The sequence below is a fragment of the Opisthorchis viverrini genome (genome assembly GCF_000715545.1).
Source record: "Opisthorchis viverrini unplaced genomic scaffold opera_v5_14, whole genome shotgun sequence".
Lineage (NCBI taxonomy): Eukaryota > Metazoa > Platyhelminthes > Trematoda > Opisthorchiida > Opisthorchiidae > Opisthorchis > Opisthorchis viverrini.
This window is the reverse complement of record NW_008751670.1, coordinates 3,842,122-3,864,805: the sequence shown is the minus strand read 5'-3', so window position 1 is coordinate 3,864,805 and position 22,684 is coordinate 3,842,122. Positions and strand designations below refer to the sequence as shown.

General features: G+C 42.9%; 1 protein-coding gene across 1 annotated transcript; it reads left to right on the top strand.

The window, feature by feature from the left end:
* Positions 1-1,501: 1,501 nt before the first annotated feature.
* On the top strand, positions 1,502-22,386 carry T265_12782 (hypothetical protein; the record flags this gene model as incomplete). The annotated part of the gene is made up of 3 exons (XM_009165401.1): positions 1,502-2,917; positions 9,998-12,004; positions 20,090-22,386. Coding segments are annotated over 3 exons (5,718 nt in total), but the record flags the coding sequence as incomplete, so codon positions are not given.
* Between the last annotated feature and the right edge of the window lie 298 nt (positions 22,387-22,684).

Genomic DNA, 22,684 nt, shown 5'->3' with positions numbered 1-22,684 from the left:
CCAGGATAATTAACCAGATCACAGAAATATCCCATAAGTTTCGCTTACCATGAGATCGTCGCCTTCCATAGGCATCCGGTAGACAGTCAACAATTTCCTGAGATTTCATTTAAGTAGTTAACTCCGGTGAAGTGTTACATTTCCTTCATCAAAAATTTTAGAACCGAAGAATTCGTTTGCTCCGTATATGTTCGCTGCTACCCTAGCAAAGATAAATACTTACCATTGCTTTCGGTCATCAAAACTTCAAGGAGAGAAAAATGCGTGCACTAGACACTGATGTAGAACCGATAACGATCAGTGACTATAGGCAACGCGTCACTCAGAACACAGAGACAGGAGGAGCGAAAAGCCTGGGGCACAAGTTATCATATTGATATGGGTTTGAACTATCTCCAGGCCAAGTCGAAATTAGTAAAGAAGTAAGGGTGGACTGATCCTTTACGTATCCTTTCAAAATTATCAGTCAGTTTGCCTAGAATACCTAAAAAACAAACGTTTAAGCTACAAATAAAAATCAACAATTTTCTATTGTGAACAGCAGATGCTCAGACCTTTTAAATGAAGGACTTGCTGTAAGATTCATTTCCAAATTTTCCTTAGGTATTTCAGTCAGGTTAAGGTGACTGAATTTATACTGAAAACTGGATAGGAAACGAACACTGGAGTCACTTATACCATTACCCAGGAGGATTCCGCTCGTTTGCTGTCCGCGCTTGTTTCCCAGTATGAATTGGATTTATAGGGATGGTTAATATTGATTAATCAGGCACATTACCTGTAGCTTCCATTATTGTAAATGGTTCCCATTCGTTGGTGTCGCTCTTAGCAACTCCATCGATTTGTCTCCGTACCATGTGCTCATACCATGTTATAACTTGATTTGCTCACAATTTCGATGCGTATCTACGTGTGTTCATCGTTATACGCCATGTTTGTGGTGGTGTGCACGCCCACCTACCTATATCGCCTAATGTGTACACTCGGGTGCCGTCGGAATGATCATCTTGCAAAAGGTCGAAAACGCAAGCAATCAACTCTACGCCTGCCTCATTAAGTGACCACAGCCTTATCTCAGCGGACTCCAGTATGTCTCACGTTCAGTGAAATGCTGGTCAACTCATCCTTGCTCAACAAGTGATTTGGTGGATCTTGTCATTATTTGCATTCTGCTCATTTAGTTATCAGAGAACCGCACGCTCTTTCCGTCCGTAATTCAGTTCAGAAATTACAGACCATTCAACCGCGATTTCTTCAACGCTCTACTGAGAGGACAGCACATTCTCAGTACGATTTTTCTTACCAGTTCCTGGGAGTTACTTTAACCTTAGGCACCACTTTATATCCACTGTATTCCTATGAAGTTCTTTCACGGTGAACTGGAAAATCAAACCATCTGATCTCATAAAACTCCTGATTTACCAGTGTGCTTTGCAACCTGACACTTGATTTTGATGTTCAACTGCTCTGAACGTCTCGTTCTACCTTCGTTTTTAGATACATGGTTGAACATAGGAAGGCCTCCTTACAAGAACCTGACGATAACGGTCGTCTTCCTATCCACGTTGCAGCCGTATCCGGACAACCAGACGTACTGACCTATTTGATCAATGCAGTTTCTCAGCGTTTATTACTGAGTAACGTGCCAGGCCGTTTCCGCCTTATCCTCGAAGATGGATCAGGAGACGGGATGTCTGACAGCGACGATGAAAAACCCGGGGGAGATCTTTCACTAGGTCTTCAGGTTCGTCATCCAAGCACAAAAAAGGATCAAGAGAAATTGCGGAGACGTTCTGTTAACGCCTACCGCATGGAGCAGCTATATACAGCCCGAACTGTTGCAGCTGCTAATTACTTGGACATCCATCACTGGACACCACTTCACCATGCAAGTTGTGAAGAAGCTATCAACCGCTATCCGGAATGCCTGAAGATTTTACTAAAAAATGGTGCCGACCCAATGTTACCAACTCTGCAGGGTAAAACAGCACTAGACTTAGCCTATGCGGCGGGGCGTTCCCAAGTCCTTGTAGATGTACTGCCTAAGCGACAACTGATTGCACTTCTGATGCAGATCGACGATATCGTGCCGCTGCGAGTAAGAACGGGCCAAGTCCCTGTGATTCCACAGCTGCACACGAAACTTCTATCAGCAGAAAAGCCAGATGTTGCACCGCCTCAGCTAATTGTGCCACAGAGATCCGAACGTGAAGGATCCATTCCAAGAACTCCCAGTGAGCGCGCCCGAAAAGGATATTCATTTATCCGCAGACTGGCTGATACAATGGGTGATGAAGAAATCACGTCCCATCACATGTGGAAAGCCAAGGGTGGCAAATCTGAGTCAACAAACCTAATGAGTATATGGCGAAAGATACTGCTGAACGACAACGTGGAATTGCTGGAAACACTGCGCGACTCATTGGTATGGCGACAAAATAAACAAGATAGCTGTGCAGGGGACGTGGATTTCCACGCTGTGACGCAACCGACCGAGTCCACTGCCACCACCATGACGGACTTTGATAGCGCACAGCGACTGACCTCAAAACAGTTGGCCGAACTGTTTAATGATTGTTACGAAAACGGAACTGGTGTCTTTTCACACGTGCAAGCAAATTATCAGAATTTGATCAGAGCCAGAGACTTTCTCACTGTATTACGAGCAATGACCGGACTACTGACGTTCAACACGCTCACCACCCACACTCAATATCCAACATCAACACCAAGTGTGGATGACGTGGAAATACTGAGACCAATGCATAAATCTCTGTTATTTTTGGCCATTCTTTGTGGACGATTCCGAGTGGCCGAGCAGTTGCTTCGTATGCGCCAGTTCGACATGCTACCCGCCGCAGTACTAGTTCTCCTGATTTTACGACGTCTCAGGAAAGAACCTAGCTTTCCGCAACAGGTAAGTCGCTTGAATTTTCCGTCATCCGGATAGATGAGATATGTATATATCAGAGGGTTGTTTGACACACATTTTTTCGTTTTCTGAGCGCATTTTAACGTCGATGGGATATTGGTTTGTAGTTAATAAGAACCTCATATTGTCTAGTGATACACTGCAGTTCTGTAGACTTCAGTCAGTTTAAGGCCGTGACATCTTACCACCAATGGGACTGCTCAAGTGTCCCACTTCTACTCACTGATCAGACAGTGTTCACTGACGAACAGCTCGCCGATCGTCCCGGACAATGTACAATCAGCGCCAAACTGTTTATTATGACAGCCAAGTGGCATACTACATTTCACTTGCGATGTTTGCCCTCGGATGGTGGATCTAACATGTATGGCAACATGTTCTGATTGATACGCTGCGCCAGTACAATAGGGAAATGTGTGTCAGAACAATTACCTCCACAGCAGGTATGACCCCTCTTTAAGACATCCTTCGTGGCATTTATCGCCCTTACATGAATAGGTGTTCCGCTTTCTCCAGGATGCATCCGCTCTGTGAATGATAGGTAGAATTGTCCCATTAAACAATAAATCAAAAGAGTCTATGAGGAAATTGTTCGTTTCGGTTCTATAATGAATCTCATCCTACGCTGAGATTCATTATAGAAACTACACTGATCTAGCCAGTATACCGCTCGGGAGTCGAGAGTTCACAGGTGGTAAATCGTTGACAGTTTGTTGCATGTGATTCGCTTCTGGTTTGAACGCGCAAAGTTTCGTCAGTGTACGGTCATTTAACTGGAGCATCAGTGTGCACTCAGATGTCACAATCAGTTCCTGATCCAAGAACCTTGTTCCAACTTCAGAGAGAGTTGAACGTGTGGGTTCACTCTGAACTGATGCAGCCAGCTTAATATTGTTCATCAACTTGTGAGTTTACTCCCCATTTCGTTCTTGATAGTTACATGCGTGCGTTCTATATTTACTTATAATTTAGCACGTGCGGTGTACATTTATTGTTGTGGGTTGTATTCGAAAAGCCCTTGCTATGCACGGTTGTTTTTATCATCACGTTTGGTTCGAAAGTCAGTTATTCTATGGTCCGGCTACAGTTACATCAAAGTACACTCACCGCTCTAACGAGCTTGTAACAGCAGCAAATCACTACGCTCGGCTGGACCACTGCTTGCTTACGCCTGATGCGTTCATACGTTTTTAGCAACCAACGAGCGTTGTTTGTGAGTAAGAAAAAGTTTTGGCCTCAAGTTCACTTTTAATTTGTTAGCGAATTCCACAACTAATACTCGAGCTGGATTACTGGGCACCTCATCCTTACTGGAAAGCATCAGTTAGTTTGAATCTCAAACAGGTCGATTTGACAACTGGATTTCAGGTGTGCTTAGAATCCTTTTGGATACCATACTTTCATATGGATAAGGATTGTGCATTTGTAAGGTACTCATATAAACTTATGTATGAGATATCTTATTAGCACACTAGTTACTGTGTTGTTCCAAATGTGACCCCATGCTCTCGGGCTCGGAAGTTCCTCACAAGTCAGTAAGGTGTCAAAGAATTTAACTTAGTAGCACGCGAATTAGCAATGAATCATCCTTTTTAATGGCTGAGATATTTCCAGTAAGAAGTTCTGTGAGAAGTGCGCTCAGTCGTTGAAGCATCCTGCCTGTCGTTGAAAGCTGACATAACCGTTCCTCGGACGCGGCATTACTCACAAGGTTGCTCAAAAAGCTTTGACATCCGACAACCTGTTTTCCTTCATTTAGTTAGAGTTTCTGGAGTTTCTGTCAGCCCTACATTTTACCCGAACCCAAATTAGACACCTTTCGCAAAATATTCTCACCTGCACATTAATTTGGTTTCATTTGAAGAATATCACAAAAGAGGTAATCGAATAGGATTCATTTCTGTCTCCCAGGAAAACCAAGTGTGAAAATTTAGTGAATTTCTCCAAAACTGTTTTCCATTTGTTGTAAAGTGGCTTATCCTGATTGGTCTTTCATATGAAAGGCCTGCGTTAAATTCAAGTGGTCAGGAACCACTAAACAAAGGTGAGCGGAGATTCATCGATGAGATGAGACAGAATGAAAGCCTTGTGTGGCTACGCTTAACGGATAACGACACATCATCCCGTAACTCACTAAGNAGAACCCGGACAAGAGCGGTTGTAACTTATTAAAAGCAAATAACTGAAATTATAAATCACGGCTTGCACAAACGTCTCTCATACAAACCCCAAAACATAAGCAGCCATGCAGTCTTCCCCTTCTAACCTAAACAGATATTTTGGAAACTTAAAGGCTTGCAAGTGACTGTAATGGACCCCTTTCTTATGAAAGAAGCGTTGCAAAACATATGCCTTCTGGCACATCCCAAAAGCTGGAAAGCATCAGGAAAACTGCTTGGAAAAAGAACGATTTGTTCTTTGAAAATAAACGATGTTCTGGGGGTGTTGTGATACCTGCATCTTCTGAGGATCTTCGAAAATAAATTTGCCTTTGATTTTCCAAAGGTTTTCTATCGTAGAACATACCCCTAGGTTTGTGAATCATTTGTGAGCTTCCCAGTGCAGTCAATCTATTGTTCTAGTCACACGATTGGCGAGATGGCTCAGTGGTTAGAGCGTGAATTTACTGATGGAAGGTCCGTGGTTTGAACCAGACTTCTGTCTCTCGACTTCCTCTGTCCAGGCTTGGGCAACCTGTCAGTGTTCCAGCCCTCGTGCTTCCTTTGGGTGGCACTGCTAGGCACTGCTGAAAGAATTTTTCCTCTAGTTAAACGATTTGTTTCGTGACCAATGTGCAACCTGGTTGGTTCCTGTGCACTCATCTATCTGATTTTATTCCAATGATCACGCATATCTCCCAAGCACACCTAAGCGAGATGAATGCAAAGATCTCACCAACAATGGGCCTTTGACTCACCAGCCTATAGTCTTCCAAATGACGTAGAACTGGGCAAATGCAAGCGATAAATGGAAATCCTATTACAAAGAATGGAATAAAGTAGGAACGGTTAAGTTCCTCCAAACTTCTTCAAGGTGGAAATCCAAGGAGTGAAAGTATGAAAATTCCCAAAGAAAACTACGAACCCATAAAGACAGTGTTGCTCCAAAATAACAGGAAGAGCACCATCAGGTGGAAACGGAGAAAAAACTTCACGTAGTCCTGACTGACTTCATAAACCACCACTACTTATGACGGAACCAAGGCAGGAATGCTCGCAGATGACAAAATGTCNTTCGGCTATTGCAATGTGCTATTGTGTGTGAACCTATCACGAAAAGCTACAAAAGGACCTCCTATACTTTCATACCCGAAGCCACGCAAAAGAAGAGTGTCCATGTAACTGGGTTTTCAAAACCCGACTACACGTCTGCCAGGACCTCTATCGTGAATATTTTATTTGAATATGATGTGCTGAAACATTCGAGATAGGGTGAAATGTGGAAACTACAATTTACAAATGTGCTCCTCACCATATGGAACGCAAACGACTGCGTACCTATCAAAGTGTTTCAGTTTTGCGAAAGCAGCCATCAGGTGAAGCTCAATAAACATTTTTCCAACTGACCGATAGGTCGGTTGTGAGTAAGCTCGGGCTTTGGTTGTTGGTCTGCTCGCCGAGCTTGGCAGTTGGAGTTCAAACGTTTCCTCACCAATCGAGGTGACATCGTCAGTGCAGGGTTGAGTGGGTTGACCCATAACAGATTAACAACCAAGTAACGCACCCGAGCTACCTATATTCTACAGCATTGCCAGCCCTGGCCTTCTTGGAATAAGCTTCGACGGAATCCACAACTACCCTCTACGCAGAGAAACCACGTGGCACATCTCTGTCGTCATCAGTGGCAATGCGAGTAGCTATTTATTGATGTGGGCCGGTATCCAAGTGTAATGAGCAAGGCAAAAGGATTCCTTTACCCCACACATTAATCTCACAATGAGCGTATACTCGGTCACAAAGCATGCAAATGTGTGCAAAAAAGCCATACCGATTATACAAAATTATTCATTCAAAAACGGGCTCTAAAAGTAAACCTCCCTGTGTTTTGAAGATGAAAAGCTTCAGTCAACGGCAGAATGATCAGGATTCATATAATGTTGTTTTTACTCGATAAAACGGAGGCTTTTATTCACCACTTGTACTCTGTTTATGTGAAATTGTTGTACTTCAAATTGCTTAAATGCTTCCTGTAAGTGTGTTCACACTTCTTGTACACTACTTTTGATAAGCTCATCCTACCTTTTTAGTCATTCCTCCTTTTAGGGTTTACGCTTATTTTTCTTTGCCAATTCCTCTATTCTTTGGTTCACCAGAGATGAGGCCAGCGGTGTTGGGCTTTTCATATAACCAAAGATTGTACCATGGTGACGAAGTTACTTTGCCTTTGTATCACTCATTTCAACAACTCTGAAATACATCTGTTTCCTCCTATTGTCTGAGTCTTACTGAGTGGTTTACAACCCCTAGAAACCGAAACATTGTTCAGTAGCTTTCGTCTTTGTCTTTTCTGCCAAAAAATTCATTTTGATGCAACGTTAGTGAACATGTCAGTGGTCCTCATCGCCCATTCCATTTGAAGGGGCATTTGGCTATGTTTGTTCTCGGAAATGGAGGGACTGCTTGTTACTCGGGTACTTCCATCCTAGCGTGTGCACTAATTGGCTTTTCCAGATCTGACTCGATCTAATCATGCGATGCAATATGAGTAGGCAACATAGTAGTGGCTCTTCTGCGGTGGAGACGCTGTTGGACATGTCACATGTTTAAGAAGGCCACCATTAAGAGCGTGGTTGCAGCTTGCAATACTGAAAATACTATTCCGACGTGAAGTAGTCAGATCAGTACAATGAAGTCTCATTTTTACGCATGAGCAATTAAAATCGTCACCAAATCAATACATCCATGGGAGCGACCAAGCGTCCACGAGAAATTTCAGCGTACACTGAACGGTTAAGCCGAGAAACTTCACTTTTATATATTAACTAAAATGTATACTCGTCTCAATCAGTTTTAGTTAACTGACTTGACGATACTGAAGTTTGGTTGGTATAAGTTGATGCGCGCTATAAACATCCTGTCTTGACCAGCGTAATGTCTCATTGCCAATAAAAGTAAATTTGTGCATAACAAAAAATGTTGTCATGGATGCGATGCCAAAAGAAACATCCTTTTTCCAACTTCCAGATTAGATTAGTAGTCATAACAAAAAAATTTGGGATATCGACTACTAGCCCATCACTAAATGGAGCATATCTCCGGGTTTTAGCCCAGACTCAAGGCAATCAGATTGTCACCACTAATATGCTCGATGCGCCCGTTGCTTCTTAAAAATGTAATGAAATACGTGTTGTAAATCACTGATCTACTTTGGAATAGACGTAACCGGACCTTCCATTCCTTATGTTAGGAGTGAGATAGCAACCAACCATCTCATGCTACTCAGTGTTATCTTAGCTTGAGTAAGGTCAGCCTACCAAGAATCAAGACGTTGCGTGAGCAGGAAACATCCGATCTACTGCAAAAGGAGAAAGAAAAGCATCAGTTACTTTCTCGACTTTGACCTATCAGAGCGGAAGCATGGAAGTTGAAGAAAAGTTTCTTATAAGGCAAAGAGAACATTTCTAGACATCAGAACAAATCAAGTTCTGATGACCTCCAATTTACGGAGATCTTTCAGGCTGAATTTCAGTTTATAACCTGTCAGGCGGTTACTGCAGTGCGCGTCCTTCATCATCCACATACAGGCTAGAAGTGGTCTTTAGGTGAAATGGACCGATGTTTGAGAAAGCTCGAACAGAGTTATAAATCACCTGACCCAGAACTTTGAGTATAACGCTGTGATCTTGATCACCTAGAGTGCTGCTGGGTACATGAATTGAAGAAGACAGATTTCAATAGGATAGCTTGTGATGGTGGTTCTGCGAATAGTTCTGTTTTTTATATTAAAAAATGAAACGAACATCCGATTTATTCATTGCGACATGAATGAATTTCTGCTTCTACAGACTTTAAGAGGTGAATGCGATCCACATTTTTCCAGCATGATAAGACAACGATGCACAGCCAAAATAAAATTGCGATGATTGCTTCTTGGCAATCAGATTGAATTTAAATCCCACTTAAAGTACGTGAGGTCTATGTTCGATAAGAGCTGATGGTCTTTTCTCTCACAAACCGCTAGAACTTCACTTTTCCATCCTTTGCAGTCGGACGGAATTGGAGGTCGAACTTACACGGAATTTGATCCTGAAGTGCTTTCTATCGACCTCTTGCATCCATCGGGCGCATTGTTTGCATTAAACTAATCTCAGGCCTTAAGAAGAGTTCCATAGAGTACAAGGTTGAACGATTACCATTCCAACTGGGGTTCCTGGAAGCTGAAAATTTGGCATTTCCTAAAACAATTTTTGTACTGCATGGGTTTATCGCCTTTATCTCTAAAACAAGCTGTACACGGGATATAAGAATGGGGAAGCGGCAGCAACCAGTCCATGTGTGTTCATTTGGAGTCGGACACGAATAGTGAAGTTGTAAAACAAAACACTTTGTGCTCCCCTATGAGAGCCAACAAGATAGTGGAAACGTGCTATGCTTGTAGATACTTGTAGAAGCCAACGTTATCCTTGGTTGGTGCTGAAAGTGTTACATTTTGGTAACTGTATTAATTTTATCTAGTCTAAACTTTACTAATCTGCTGCAATAATTTTGAAACCAGTAAGCGAAACTCTAGGAGTGGAGTTCAGCAAACGACATCAAACCGATATCAAGCGGAATGTTGCCTACAAGTACGAAGGTGATAGAATAGAAAGTAATTATGCTCTAGACATATAAAGAACCGATCGTTTGTTCACAAAGTGATTATCGTTGGCTGCCGTCTCATCATGTAATCCCATCCACCGATGCCCTTGGTACACAAGCAGCCATTGGACAGTGAACATTTCCTTGGTACATGTTCAGTGGAGATTTTTCTTTTCACTCTCTAAGCGACGAAAACCGAGTGCTCAAATGTACCAGTTATGTTCCACCTAAATATGCGAACAAAGCTTCCTCTTGTCCCATCCCATAGGTATTGACTGAACTTGGCCGGTACTCGGAACGCATTGAGGCCATCGCAGTCGACGTGCTGAATATTGTTTTCCTGAAGGACAAAACACCGGAGAAAAAAATCTGTCGTAATTTGCTGCAAATTCCACTTCGATCATTTGGAAACGTTCCACTAATCGATTTGTGTGCACGAGCCAAAGGAACAAAACTATTGAGTCTGCCTTATTTTCAACGTCTTCTGGACGAACGGTGGGATGGTGTACTTGTCCACATCCCCTCATTGCTCCGATTACCAGTGCAGTTCTTTCCCTTTATCGGTCTTATCTACCTGGAATATAAAGCGAGGCAGGAACGTTCCGCTATCGCCAGGCAACGTGTTCGCGATACACTGTCCACAGTCCTATTGTCCACAAACAAGCATTCTGGAGCAAACTCGTCAACAACAACCGGTTTAGCTGGTCGTCAAAGGAACAGCAGCGATGCACCTGATGTTGGTTTCGATTCTGACCCGTGGAAACGACTGCGAAACTTACAGTCACAAGGGAAGAACAATTTCATTTTGCCTAAACAGTCGCAACGAGAAGAAACAGTATACAACCGAATGGTCGCTCGAGAAGGATGGCGTAAATTTCCACGCTGTTACTTTATTCTCGGAGTCTACCTCTCACCATCAACAAAGTTTATGTACCACGCTATTTTTCACCTGTGCTTTCTTATTATTTTCTCTGCCATATGTCTTTATCATATTACATGCAGGACCGATATTTTCGAGGCTCTCTGCTTAGCCTACGTAGCCGGATATGGACTCGAAGAGGCACGACAGTTCTTGTTCGAAAGTCTGAGAGACGGATGGAAGGAATACATTCAAGATAAATGGAACTGGATTGATCTTTTGGCAGTCGGACTGACAGCGCTGGGTTTTTGGGCCAAAAACCAGGCAACTTACTGTGACCATGATACAGTGGCTGAAGCCCATGATGAATCCCTGCTATTGACTCGTAATTTTTACATGATGAGTTTGGTTCTTTTTGATATTCGAACGTTGAATATCACTTCGATATTTCAAACAATCGGACCACGACTGAAAATGATGAGTGATATGCTCCGAAAAGATTTAATCCCGCTGCTTGTTGTATTTGCCATATTCATCATTTCCTACGGAGTCTGGTTCCAAGGACTGCTCTTTCCTAACGGCTATTATAAAAATAAGACCGAAGGATCAGGGTCGGTCAGAATGGAGTTTCTGAAAGCTTCGGGAGAGCTTTTGAAACGAGCTTTTTACAATCTGTTTGACATCGGGATCATTTTAAGTGAGGAGAGTGATTGCGGCAGAAGTGTGCCCTGTGGTTACGAGACAGGTTTCAATGTCGTCCTCTATTTTGTGTTCGTTCTCTACACAGGAATTGTGAACATCATTTTGATAAATCTGCTAATTGCCTTGTTTAGCAACACTGTGTCCAGGATTGAACTGGAATCAACCTCACATTGGATGGCGGGTCGATACAAAATGATCAAAGAGTACAGTGAACGGACACCATTACCACCACCGCTAAACGTGTTCTGCATTTTGTACGAGGTGATATACTGTTCCTGTTATCAGTGCTATAAATATGTGCGCAATCATTTTCAAGGTGGGATTAGAGCAGCCAGGCGACAGCGAAAATTAGCCATCGAAAACCACTCGGATTCCTCGAGCGACCAACCCGCCACTTCCGTTCATACACCGGAAATAAAAAAGGAAAAACGCCTGCGCCATCGCAACACCAGGAGGCTTGAAAAATACATCGGAACCATATCCCTGTCAAGCCATTCGGAAAAGCACGAAATTGAAGTGTTCATAAATTTTATCATTCTCCAAAGCTTTGCGTTGCGCGATCAGCGATACGTACTTGGCCTGAGTTCACTAGATGGGGCAGCACAGAATCTGGCGGCGAGTAGGAGAAATGAATTTCGGGACGATGGACAAAGACAAGACTATAATGAAGCGTTTGAACAATTGAACCAACGGTTGGCTCAGTTGGAGGCACTGGTTGACAGACTGCATCCTATGATAGAAAAATTTTGTGTCAACTAAGGCTGACGAATTCGAAATGGTTTAGATTTCATCTGCATTATCATCCATGTTTGTGCCTCATTTCCCTTACGGCAGCTAAGCGCCGTCAAATTAATGGGAAAACAGTTTGTTCCGCCTATGTACAGTCACGTAGCTTTAAAATGTTGGAGAAACATTCACATAAATCATAGATTGTCTAATCTTCACACTTTAGATATTCGATTTTTTCGCTTGATTCCAAATCTCTAAGCAAATCAAAGGCAGGTGATTGCGCAACAACTCTATGTACAACCAAGAACGCGCACCTTTGATAAAGCTACTATGTACATGACACGAGTTTTTCCTTCTTGCAGTTTGTATTAGATGCATGTCCCGTCTGTATTTTGCCAAATACAATTAGCGATTTCAGAAAAATATTGACTGTGGGCCAAAAACTAAACTAGGCGAACTACGGTGCGACTATGGCTTATCGAATACTCTATATTTTCCACTGAATTCGCATAGTAGTATATTTGCGCCTCAGAGGTTTTATTACCCAAAGTTTTCGTACGAGACCAGTAAAGTTCTTTCAGACGTTTTCCATAATGGGGTCCGTCAGGGAACTTTTCATAATGATGTGTTGCAGGCTGAAGATTTGGAAAAGGGTCAAGAGAGCTGTTAAAGAACAGCTGAAAGCATTAGACATTATTCCATGAATAGGTAGTTACAACGTTGATCGACTGACCATGGTGAGTGTCATGTATAGCAAACTATGATGTTAGGCCCACAATCCACTCCACGCACACACTGGATGATCTTAGATTGCAAGTCCCCTTCAGTCAAATCAAAATTAACCATGAACTTCGAAGAAAAACCTTCCTCTAGCTCGGTCTTCTTTCAATTCCCCTGTTGAATTCCCGTTATGAGGCTATGGAATGAGTTTCTTCGCTTTTAAATTATGAGAACCGGTAAATTTGGTTCTCACATTGTTTCCCTACATACTTGAATAGTGGTATAGTAGAATGTACTCACTCCTCCAGTCTGTACCAGATCGCAAACCCTCCAAGGCAATCGTTTCTGCCAGCCACATCTGTAGTCAACGCAGACGATGCGATGACTCTTGCAAATAAACCTGTTAAACCCAGGGGGTTGTGGTGAAACGATATTCTCATAGACTCATTTCTCACAAAACTCAGGTGCGCTCAGCTGGGAAGAGTGACTGCTTCACTCTTTTAATGAATACTCAGTAGAATAACTTGGACAGCATCGATTGTCGAATGTTACTCTCCATGGGGTTAAACGGCTAGCCAGTATATTTCTGTAGTAGAACACTTAACCATAAATGGCATTGCGATTTCCGGATTGTGGCTGCAATCCAGTAACTGCAGTCTTGTGACCATCTTCTGCAGTTTCAACTTTTTACTACTATGAATACAAAAAACAGTACTTTTTTAAAAAGCAAATGCGTTGGACATATCAGAATAATTCACTTTAAGGAGTTGCGCGTTTGAACAGTTCGCGGCTTGTTCCGGAGAAGCAACGGAATTAAGTCTCATTCTAGCCGGAGTCAGTCAGCAATGCACATTCATAATTTAACGCTTGGTATTGAACACGTGGGACGAGCGTGCTACTAAAACTTCACAGGCACAGATAAGAAACACCTGAACTATCACGTCCGAACAGGCAAACATGTTCACAACTGCGTCATGCGATTGATTTGTCCACCTTCGCGAACGAGGACCAGGTGACGGTCCGGACTGTGCCGATTGATTGACTAGCTTGCCAGGCACTCCCAAACAACTTGTTGTAGGTAAATGCGGAATTTGTGGAACGTTTGTCCGCACTACTCGTTTGAGCATGCTTTTCTCCTGGAGCGCTGTAAAGAGAATGCGGTTCAAGAAGTCACTCCCAACCAACTTGTTGTAGGTAACTGCGGAATTTGTGGAACGTTTGGCCGTACTACTCGTTTGAGCAGGCTTTTCTCCTGGGGCGCTGTAAAGAGAATGCGGTTCAAGAAGTGTTAACTTTCACTCTTATAAACGACAACACACAACAGCGTTGGTTCCCAGACTGTTCATAACATAGCCTCTCCTTGGCTTTCCTCCAATAAATCGTTGCCTCATCCTAACTTTCTGGATATCACGTAAAGGTACAACCTGGATGGCTAGAAGGAAACAATATGCACAGTAAAAACCAAAACCTCGACCTCCTTAAGAGGTGCGCCCTCATTCACCTGGACAACACGCAGCGACGTTTCTCGTTGATCACTACCCGTTTCGCACTCGTCGTTCGAGACATTGTGTAAATTGACCACATCGCTCAAACGTGAACACTTTTGCCCCTTCGGATTCAGATGCGTTTGGTGTGTGGTAACACGCCCATCTCGCAAATCGGGTGTCCGCCATTCAAGCCCCAGAAAGGCCACGGTAATGCACTGCTGATGAGCGCTAATAAGGGCTCGAGTTCAGTTTTTCTCTATTCACTATTGTCTCATCAGAATAACCGTGCCAGGACAGGATGACGACTGTTCAAACAAGTGACGTGAAGGTAAATTCTACGAATCCCGCAAATACCTACAGCTAATCCCCCAAAACATAGACCGATTCGAGGAGTATACCAATAACTCCGTTCTCCGTAGAGTGCTCATATCCCAGCATTGTTGTCTAGAAAGGGACAACTAACGCAGTGGGGGTTTAGTGGATGGAAGAAACGAGGACGCGTCTGAAAGTGCATTTTCTATGAGTTTTAGCTGAGAGGCATTTCTTGTCCTACTAAGAACATTGAGTTATGAGCACACCACAAAACGTGTCAGCTGATGCCAGGTAAATCCTTTTCGAGTTAGAAACTCCTGGCGTTTCCCCATGAGTTTTCTTGACAAAGTTTTTTTTAAGGCAACGCGATCGAATCTCGACAGAAATCAAATGTTTCGACATCAGTTTGCGGTGTCACGAGGGGCAGTCAAACTCTGGAATTAAACGTTTAAAGTTGCGGATTTCTCATCACACAGATTTATATTTATCCTTCCATCAAGACACTTTTGATTCCCGTTGAATCTTCCCAAAAATTTATTCGATACATCATTTTAAAAATATTTGGATGACTTATTGTGAAATACGGATATTTTCCTCTCTGAGAGGTATGTAAGTCTGGTAAGTTTCAACCAACATTCGAGCACTGGCTACAAAGAGTAGACTGTAAATAATAAAATTCCCGCGGTCGAAAGGACGTACTAGGGTTAAAACTCTGATCGTCCACGCACAGGAGAATCCCACTTACAAATCCGGTGAGCTGATCCACAGCACGCCGTACGATGAGATAAAATCTGCCATTTGGACTGTCTACGTGCGTCTGCACACAATCGTGTTTTCAACACAAACTGCGTGCAGATGAACCACAAATATCGATAATATTAAACAGACTGCTATCGCCTCCCACTGCCTCCTCCCGGCTTATCAACCTTGTGCACCTTTCGCCGTTCCCTTGTAAAACATTACTACGGCGTCTATCCCTTTGGAGCGATCGTTTTTGACGCGCTACTTCATCAAGCGCTGTACAGTTTTCTTTATATGCTATGCATGAGTTAAGTGTCGGAAACTGTCCGAATTGCTTACATTCAGTCAGTTGTGAAACAGCGTGGTACTTCTTTTTACATCACAATCCTTGTACTCGGTGGTTGCGTTACTTCCACTCAATCTACCATTTCTCCTCACAATATGCATTTTTTTATTCACTTCGTAATTACTACTCTCTTCGTGTTATGAATGACAGGCGGTACATCTACGGTTTGTTCATTTGTTACTCGTTTTTTTTTCATTTCATCTACATGTGTGGCTGAAGTGTAGGTCGTTACCTTCACTGGTCGATTTTCCATCTTCTCAGTACCAGTCACCCTTTGAGCAAAAAGCGACTACGCGTTCATCGATGTGAAGTGCTTCCCGATGATGGCTTCTGAGGTGTGGAGTGTCGAGGCTTAAATGCACAACGCTAAAAAAACCCATAACTGCCATTTTAATCGCCATTCGTTGATTGTGGAAGATTTATTTACCTCAGCCACTTGCAGTTTTGTGACCATTTTTCCTCAAAATGACATGCAAAAGACCCCCTCGGCAATAGCTATGGATGCAAACGCATCGTAAAACCTTTCATTCTCACTTATTTCTGAAGTTTCGGCTTTCTTCGCACTCACTTCCTCCCCTCAACTGTACATCCGAACTTCGTAAGTTTGACACTGATCAATTGCGTCATGACATGGGTTTATTGTAATAGGTTGCTAGAGGCAACTTATTTCCAGGATGGTCGTGTAATCCTCAAATTGAAAAAACACAGCAAGCCAATAAATTTTGATCTAGAGCAGACAGCAGTTTTCTTTAGCCCACCGTTTGCTTTCATAGCGGCATTGTATGGCACATATGCAATGGCAACAATCAAATTTTTTTGAACTCAAGTTCCCTGTGGTAATGAAAATGCTGGACGACCTACAAAAAGAGAGAGCAACAACCCTTAAGTTACCAAAACAAATAAGCACGAAAACGTTCGATATTTCATCCACCCAAAAGTATCCCATGTGTATGTTGGTTATACGAAACACCACAAGCAATAGACTGTACATCTAGGGCTAAATGATGTTTGCGAGCACATTATAATCCCCCAATTTCGTCTACCGTGTAAGATACCCTAAGCAGCCAACGGCAACTAGACACAGTGTCAATTTACGTTGCCTAGATGGTAGATTTCAGGGCGCTTCATTAAGTTCTTGGATAGGTCCCTGTTAGAGATGATCCTGAAACTCCATCTGGAAAATGAAACTAGATAAACCATTCCACGTCTGGCCTCTGTGTTCCAGGGATTTTGGAGTTTGTTAAATGTCAAGCTGGTTTTTCATACTTATGCACCAGACTGAGAAATGACCTTGGGTTGTCAAACAAGTAGGTGGGTTCGAATAATTGCTGCGTATAATTAGGAAAGCCTTCAATTCAGACTTGTTGACCGGCGAAAAAAGCAGCTTTGCATGTGGCATTTACTTGATACATAATTCTAACATGAAACTAGTGTTTCCATACAAATTGGCAGGAGGGGATAAACGCACAGCAGTACAATCGTCGTGGCAAGCAAATCAGTATTCATTAGAAAAAACATATATGATGCAATCGAAATACACACATTTGCAAACTAATTTGGTCTTGCGGGAGACTCACCTGGAAACCAACTGAATCTCTCCTTTATGATGTTTTAATTAACTGAATGTGTTGACCAGTCCGCCTCATGTTTCAGTTGGTACGATAATCGAGATATGGCGATAGATGTGTGAATTTATACACTACTCATAAGGCAGCTGAAAATCCTTCGACGGCCCACGACCGGTTTCAGTGTAAATTTTAACGATCCGCAGATTTGTTCATCTGGATGACGAAAAGTGCTGTGAAATTCGGTCCCTAGTATGTCATAAAGAATGCAGAGCTTAGGGTTTTCGGCAGGTTCCGACGGATTTTCCCGACATGCGCAAAACGAATGAAAAGTTGAACGCAAAGGTGCAATGTTAGGATTTAAAATGAAGGAAGAAAAAATTGCAGTCGTATGATTCGAGTCGCATAATTTCCAAGCTCACCGACTGATAGACACTTCAGTCATATTAGCTGAGACCTAGTTTCTGAGCACATAGTAGGATTTTACGTGAACAACTATTTTTAATCTATTCACCTGAGACCTGACGGGCGGTGGTAAGTGATTCGGCCAGGTCGACACGGTGGCCTGAAGTGCAAGTCAACCGCTTCACGCAGCATATCATTTAGTAGCCATATTCCGTCTGTCCCCCAGAAACCAATATGACAACTTTAATGCAAGTTGCAGTAGCGGAACACTATTTTTGAGTTTATACTCCGCAAAAAATGTTTCTCTTAGCCTTGGGTGATAAGGTGGGCGGTCAAGAGTTCTTCTGTGTAAAGAAGGGATAGAACAAATGCGAGCTTGGCTGTCGGTAGTGGGTTATATGATAGTTTAAATGATCTCTCACGCAAAGGTGAAATTTGAAGCAGAACAGACATGCCGGACTGCTGCGAAAATTTGGTAATGTCCTATTATAAACGTTGTTGACCTCATGTCAACTTGACATTGCTTATCTATTCATTCTGTGGCATATTTGACATTCATAAATGGCCTCCAGGTGTAATTGGCTTCAATTATTGCTTTTATCGTAATTATTCTATGTTAAATGAGACATTCTGACGGTGATTATACTGACCGCGTTGCCACATTTCATAGCACATTATATCACCTTCGCCCAGAATGCAAGTCATCCATGCTGTGTTGCACCACGACTAAGGACCGAAATGAGTCATAATCTAACTGAACAACTGAATAAATATAATGCAAAGAAATGAGTATAACCAAATCACAAAAGCAAATGCGATTAACCCCCAGATTTGACAGCACACTGTCGACCAGTCGTCACTCGTGGCCGAACGGTTTGACCTTAAGCTACCGACCTCGAGGTCGGGTTTCACGAGATGACGACTGCTGATTATTCCTAATGAGGATGAAATAGCTCTACAGTGCTTCATGAGTTTACGGTACACATTAACTACACTTATGCAACAGAAGTCTAGTTGCGAATTTCCGAATCCTTTCATACCATCAACAATATCTAGGTTGCTCAAAAAGAAGGCTAATTCACACGATTGGTAAGCCTTCCATATGATATGTCATACGAGAAGTCAGTGAACACGTCACCACTTGATGTGAGTTCCGTGATTGACTAAAATTGCAGGATGGCAGAACTGGACCACATGCAGCGACTTGATAAATGCTGCGCAATACAACTCCTTGGTTAATACTCCCGATTCCACTTTACGTGACTTTCAGATTTATATGCTTTTCTAACTCCATAAATCAGATGGTTGGTTTGTCGGTTTAACGACTTGATACACTCTAAAACATGCGATTAATTGCATAACGTTCGGCTTAATACTCTGGAACAGTTGATTCCCCGATTAGCCCATTACCCCGATCCATCATCGTATCCGCACCAGCTGCCGATAATCGAAAAAATTCCAACATTTGAGTTACCACGAAAATGTGTCCCACCACGTACACATGCCCTTGACATCAATAATGATTCGCCACTTCAGTCTGATTGATTGATCACCGAAGACTACGAGTTGCGCTAGTAATTCCAGGGCGTAATTTCTAAACCAAGTCAAACTCTGATATCATGTTCATTTCCAAGGAATGACTGTTTCAATCGACGGATTACTCTCCAAATTCTGGAAAGATTTTGCTCACTAGATGCACTGAATTGACCTTGTTAGATCATTCCTCACAGCTGAGGTGCAACCTGCATATAGGAACATGTGAGATGGCATCCAAGACTACATCCGACAACGGGGTAATACGACCTTGGCAGGCTCATATGTGCCCTTGAGGCGTCGCCCTTAACGCATCAAATTATCCCGCTATTATTGTAGCCTACTCAGAGGTCTCGTAAATCGATTGGCGGAGGTTGAACTCGGCACTGTGAGGGTTTGAGACGGAAATTCTCTCACCAATTTTACCACCATATTTGCAAGACTTGGTCTATTTATTCACTGCGGAACAGGAATTGCTACCTAACAAAAAAGGATCACAACAAATAAGAAAATCTGTAGGGAAGTGCGGTAGTGTGGATAGCGTCTCACAATAATGGAAGTCTGCTTGCGCTGCAGAATTTTCAAAACTGGGTCTCTGTATTTTTCAAAGTGAGATGTGTCCACCGAAAAGTGCGCATAATTAATTGTTCCCCGATTCTTGGTGAGAGCAGTCTTAACGTCAGCGGCCGACATGCAAATAACTGTACGTTAGTTGAACCGACAGCTGTATCGTTGAGCTGGTGCTTGTTCACTTCCATCTAAGGTTCGGACAGGTCATGATGCCACTGATTCTTAACGTCAGCTCAACTCCCATTTTACTCCCTCAGTTTTCCTTCAAACATAAAATGTGTCAACGTCAGACCTCATTTTGATGTATGGACAAGGGGATAACTGAAAAATCAATGTAAAGATGCTAAAATTTGTAATGAATTGAGGTATTTTTTGTTTTCTCACCAACCAGGTCCTCAGTGAACTTGACCGTTTCACCGACCGAATCGAGTCAATCGCCGTGGATCTGCTGAACTTGGTCTCGTTCAAAGACAACACTCCCGAGAAGATGATTTGTCATGATATGCTCAACATCCGGTTGCGCACATTTGGAAACTTATCGCTGGTCGACCTATTTGCAATAGCTAAATGTAATGGTTTGTTGGGCTTGCCGTGCACGCAATTTTTATTGGATGAACGATGGTATGGAGTTCTGACCTATGTACCGAATTGGGTCAGGTGGCTTTCACGGGTATTCCCACTGGTCGGCCTACTCTATGTCGAGATAAAAGACAGACAAGATCGTTGCAATTGTTCCACCGCCAGTACCGCTCTGATTGGTAGATGTTGTGCTTCCACCGCCAGTACCGCTCTGATTGGTAGGCAAATGTCCGTTCAAGACGACAACAGTTTGAGCTCAAAGCAGGCAGCACGTGCTAACAAAATAACCAAACACGCCAAATGGACTGATGCCGGTAATTCATATTCCACTGCGGTAAATGATAAGGCCTATGATGACCGCCCCGTGAAGTCGGTGTACGCACAATCGCCAGAACCAGTCATAACTATTTATCAAAGGATAACCAGTCAAAACGAGGAATCGTCAAAATCTCCACGTATGTACTTCCTTACAGGTATCTATCGTTCCCCATCGATGAAATTTTGCCTCCACTCGCTGTTTCACTTGCTTTTTCTGTGGTGCTTCTCTGTTGTGTGCTTCTATCATCTGCATTTTGACTTCAGTATAGCTGAAATCATTGCTCTTGCCTATGTAGCCGGTTATGCTATTGAGGAAATAAGGCAAATTTTATTGGAAGGTTTGAAGGATGGATGGGCAGAATATCTCAAAGATGGTTGGAACTGGATCGACATTCTGGCCGTCAGTCTTACAGGAGTCGGATTTTGCGTCAGAATGAATGCACAAAAGAAGACTGATGACCCTTTGGACGAATCAAGAGATCAGATACTTTACGCAGCACGTAATGTGTACATGTTAGGTCTGAATTTGTTCTACATGCGAACGCTCCACATCACTTCTATATCCCAGGTTATTGGACCTCGACTAAAAATGATGGCCGACATGTTACGTAAGGACCTTCTACCCATGATACTGGTGTTTGTTATATTCATCTTCTCCTTTGGCGTCTGGTTTCAAGGTCTTATTCACCCGAACGACTTCTATAAAAGTATGGCACAGATGGAAATTTACACGAGAGAACGTCGACATGAAGGTCAAAAGCTACCTGGTTCTTTTAAAAAGATGATAAAACGGGCCTTCTACAGCATCTTTGAGGTGAGCATTGTAATTGACGAGCAACACTGTGACGATTCTAAGGAATGTGGCAGCGAGCGGGGGATGGAAATTGTACTGTACTTCGTTCTCGTTTTGTACACGTGGATTGTGAACATAATCCTGATCAACCTACTGATTGCTCTGTTCAGTAACACTGTGTCCCGTATCGATCAGAAAGCCGCAGCTCTGTGGCTGGCCGGCCGATACAAAATGGTTAAAGAATACAGTGAAAGGACTTTATTACCCCCACCGTTGAATATACTTTGCGTGCTGTTGGAGCTTCTTCAGTTTATCGTTTCCCAGTGTAAGAACTGCATCCGAAAGCGTTCGAACCCTAAAGAGGAGTTCAGTGACACAAGTGCCTATGGCCTAACCAAAGAGCAATCAACGTACAATCCCAATGATTTTCGCACCAATTTACGTCATACGACATGGATTCGCCATGCCCTGTTAAATAGCAATCGGGATACTACGAAACAGGAGGTGGATGCCGTGTTGAAATTCATCTTGCTGCAAAGCTTCGCACTACAGAATCGCCGGCACATACTTGGAACTGGGCTACTTGGGCAGGGGTTCATTAGTTGGCCGGCTGGAACCCAAGAAAGTGAAAATTCGCAATCCCAAACAAATCAGGAATTATCACAAGCCACAACTAGAATCAACAAGCGCATAAACCTGATAGAGGCTAGTCTGAACATATTTCTCAAGAAATTGAGCGCTGTGCCCCATGAAGCTGCGATGATATCCAACCCGAAACGCTTGCCAAGGCCGCTAAAAATGCCATCAACAAGGATGATTCGTACACCATCCAATGCATCAACAGTATCTGTGCACATACCCACTTCCTCGGAAATATTTGCCAGTCTTTCAAAACAATCCAGTTTCTCGTCACCGCGCGTGTCATTAACCCGGGGGAAAGGGGAGGCTAGTAGACCGGACGGATTGCCAGAACATGAGAAACCGAAGGCCAAACCCTAACAGAATGGGGATCTGTGTAACAGGTAGAATTAGTGCTACCAAGTTCATTTTCTATGCACACATTGTGTATCCGACTGTTGCGCTCATTATCTTTCATTCGTTGGAATGAACTTTGACAGGTTTAGAACCAACTGACATTTACGCATAAAACGTATCCGTGGAAAAAGTGATACAATAAAATATTCAATGAGTTACTTCGTTTACTCTAGTGTAGACGGTCGGCAAAGGTTTGACCGAGGGGATAAGCAACCTTGGCTAACAGACAAAGTGAGATGTTGGATCACGTAATATACCGTA